The sequence below is a fragment of the Lagopus leucura genome, unplaced genomic scaffold (assembly GCF_019238085.1).
Source record: "Lagopus leucura isolate 7727_CA_CO unplaced genomic scaffold, USGS_WTPT01 34153-0_obj-0_obj, whole genome shotgun sequence".
Lineage (NCBI taxonomy): Eukaryota > Metazoa > Chordata > Aves > Galliformes > Phasianidae > Lagopus > Lagopus leucura.
In genome coordinates, this window is record NW_024966573.1 from 1,988 (window position 1) to 4,920 (window position 2,933).

General features: G+C 65.9%; 1 protein-coding gene across 1 annotated transcript; it reads right to left on the minus strand.

Annotated features, from left to right (window-relative positions):
* Positions 1–420: 420 nt before the first annotated feature.
* LOC122192652 (zinc finger protein OZF-like) lies at positions 421–2,779 on the minus strand. Its single transcript, XM_042893272.1, has 5 exons — positions 2,653–2,779; positions 2,429–2,560; positions 2,202–2,300; positions 1,893–1,985; positions 421–1,739 (listed from the first exon to the last, which is right to left on the minus strand). The coding sequence occupies exons 1-5, from the start codon at positions 2,714–2,716 to the stop codon at positions 421–423; spliced, it is 1,707 nt and encodes a 568-aa protein (XP_042749206.1). The 5' UTR covers positions 2,717–2,779.
* Between the last annotated feature and the right edge of the window lie 154 nt (positions 2,780–2,933).

Genomic DNA, 2,933 nt, shown 5'->3' on the forward strand with positions numbered 1-2,933 from the left:
AGCTCACGTGTGCCTGCGCTGGTGCGGCTGCAGCGATTTGCTCGCGCGTCCCTTCGCTGGGGCAGCAGCACACCCTGCCGGCAGATCCGCTCCCCGCGTTCGGTTTCGCTTTTTATTCTTTTCCAGCCCCAGAAATAAAAAACCGCGAGTGGGGCGTTAAGGGCGCGCGGTCCCCGAGGTTTACCCGCTCCCCGAGGCTCCTGGGGGCTCCCATACACCGCAGCCCCCGGAGCGCGGCCCCTCTCCGCGGGCAGCTGGGGGTTACGAGGGTCTCTTCGCGCTGGGGGGGGCGGGACGCGCCGCGGGGTCCCCATCCCCGTAGGCGGTGAAGGTCGGGTTGGATGTGGCGTCGGGCTGTGGGAAGATGTGCGCTCGGAGGGCTCTGCGCCCGCCGCTCGGTGACTTTACGGCACACAGCGCTCAGAGCGCCGCGCGCTGCCCGCCGGAGGGCACCGTCCCTCGGCTCCACGCGCACCCCCTGCCGCTCCCGCACCCCGTTCCGTCCGTGCGCTCCCCGTGCTCGCACTCGGAGAGCGGCAGCTGCGTCTGCGTGCGGGGCACGAGCAGCGGGCGTGCGGGGACGAAGGGTCGGAAGGATCCCCCGTCCCGATAACAGGACGGGACCCTCTCCCCAGCGTGCGCGCCCTGGTGCCCGCTCAGCTCCTTCCGGTGCCCGAAGACCCGGCCGCACTCCGTGCAGGGGTAAACGCGCCGCACCGTGTGCGTCAGGCGGTGCGTCCGCAGGTTGCCTTTGTACTTGAAGCTCTTCCCGCAGTCGCTGCAGGCGAAGGGCCGCTCCCCCGTGTGGATGCGCGCGTGCTTCATCAGCGTCGTCTTCAGGTTGAAGCTCTTCCCGCACTCGGCGCAGGCGAAGGGCCGCTCGCCGGTGTGGATGCGCCGGTGGGTGGCGAGCGTGCCCTTGCGGTTGAAGCTCTTCCCGCACTCGGTGCAGGCGAAGGGCTTCTCGCCCGTGTGGATGCGCCGGTGTTTGATCAGCTCCCCGTTGTGGCTGAAGCTCTTCCCGCAGTCGGCGCAGGCAAAGGGCCGCTCGCCGGTGTGGATGCGGTGGTGCCGCGTCAGGTCGCCGTTGCGGCTGAAGCTCTTCCCACACTGGGGGCAGCCGAAGGGCCGCTCTCCCACGTGGATCTTCTGGTGCAGGATGAAGGTTTTCTTGGCGCAGAAGCCCTTCCCGCAGTCGGCGCAGACGAAGGGCCGCTCGCCGCGGTGGATCTTCTGGTGCGTGACGAAGTTGGCCTTGCGGTTGAAGCTCTTCCCGCAGTCGCCGCAGGAGAAGGGCTTCTCCCCGGTGTGGATGCGTTGGTGCAGCACGAAGGTCTGCTTGGAGCAGAAGCTCTTCCCGCACACGGTGCACTCGAAGGGCTTTTCTCCCGTGTGGGTGCGTTGGTGCCGCATCAGGTCGCCCTTCTGGCTGAAGCTCTTCCCGCAGACGCCGCAGGCGAACGGCCTCTCCCCGGTGTGCACACGCAGGTGGGTGATGAGGTTCCCTCGGTGCTGGAAGCTCTTCCCACACTCACCGCAGCCGAAGGGACGTTCGGTGCCGCGGGGCCTCTGGGCCGCCTTGGTGCTGGGGGCCGTGGTGGGTCGGTGCCCGGCGGCGCTCGCCGGTGGGACAGGCACTGTGCCCATGCCCACGTGGATGATGCGGTGCCCAGGCACAGCCTGCAGGGCCCTCTCTGGTTCCACATCCTCCAGCTCTTCCTTGGGATGCTTCTCGCTATCTGCCCACAGAAAGGGAGGCTGTGTGTTGTGTGTATGGCACAGAGCCACCCCAGGCACCCAGCTGGATGCACAGCGCAAGGCGGCCCAGCGCGTCACTGCTGGACCCAGAGCCCCCATCCCCACGCAGCCCCACAGGGTGCAGCTGCACTCACCCACAGCGCCTTTGTCACCTGGGCCCTGGGGACACACGATGCACACCGCCTCCTCCGGCTCCACCTTCACGATGACCTCAGGCTTGGCATCACCTGCATGGGCAGAGAGTTCATCTGTGCCAGCTAGTTGGAGCAGGCTGGGCCCTGTGTGACCCCCAGGAGGTGCCACCAACCCCAGAGTGCTGGCACAGGGCAGAGTGCCGCCACCCCCAGGACAGCGTCACCATCCCAGGGTGCCCACAGGGCTGGGGCACATGCAGGAACCCCATCACACGGCCCTGGCCAATGTGGGCACCCAGCCCTGCTCACCAGCAGTGGGGTCAGGGGGCTCCTCCTCCTCCTGGTAGCAGTGGTTGCTGTGTGAGTCATCCTCAGGCTCCGCTTTGACCACCACCTCCATTTTCACTCCTGTGGAAGGAAAGATGCAGTGGAGCTCATCCACATCCCCATGGAAGGGGATGGCACTTTGTCCCCAAGCAGCTGGCAGGGCTTGTCCAGCACCCAGCCCTGCCCAGCTGCCTGCTGTGGTCACTTACTGGTACTGAGAACACTGGGGACACTGGGGACGCTGGCCCGTGCCCCCAGGTCCTGCAGGTACCCAACGCAGGACTCATCCTCTGGCTCCATTTTCACCACAATCTCGTGCTTCACACCAGCCCACTTCTTTTCTGGGGAAGAGAAAGCCGCTTTTGGGTTTCTTGTGTGAGAACTATGCTGGGCACTAAGGGATGAACCCCCACCCGAGGGTCCTGCAGCTCACCTGTGCCATGGGGACTGGCGACTCCCCTGTGCCTCCCATCCTGGGGGTCCTCCCCTGGCTCCATTGCAAGGTGGCAATAAGAAATCGCCACCCGGGCCCTGGGAATGCCTGCAACAATAGCCTGGGCACAGGCAGCCGGGTGCTGGGCAGTGGGCACAACAGGGCTCTGAATATTTTGGGAATGGTCCTTTTACTATGCTGGTCACAATTCCCCTCTTTCCATCCCATCCCATCCCATCCCATCCCATCCCATCTCACCCCACCCCATCCCATCCCATCCC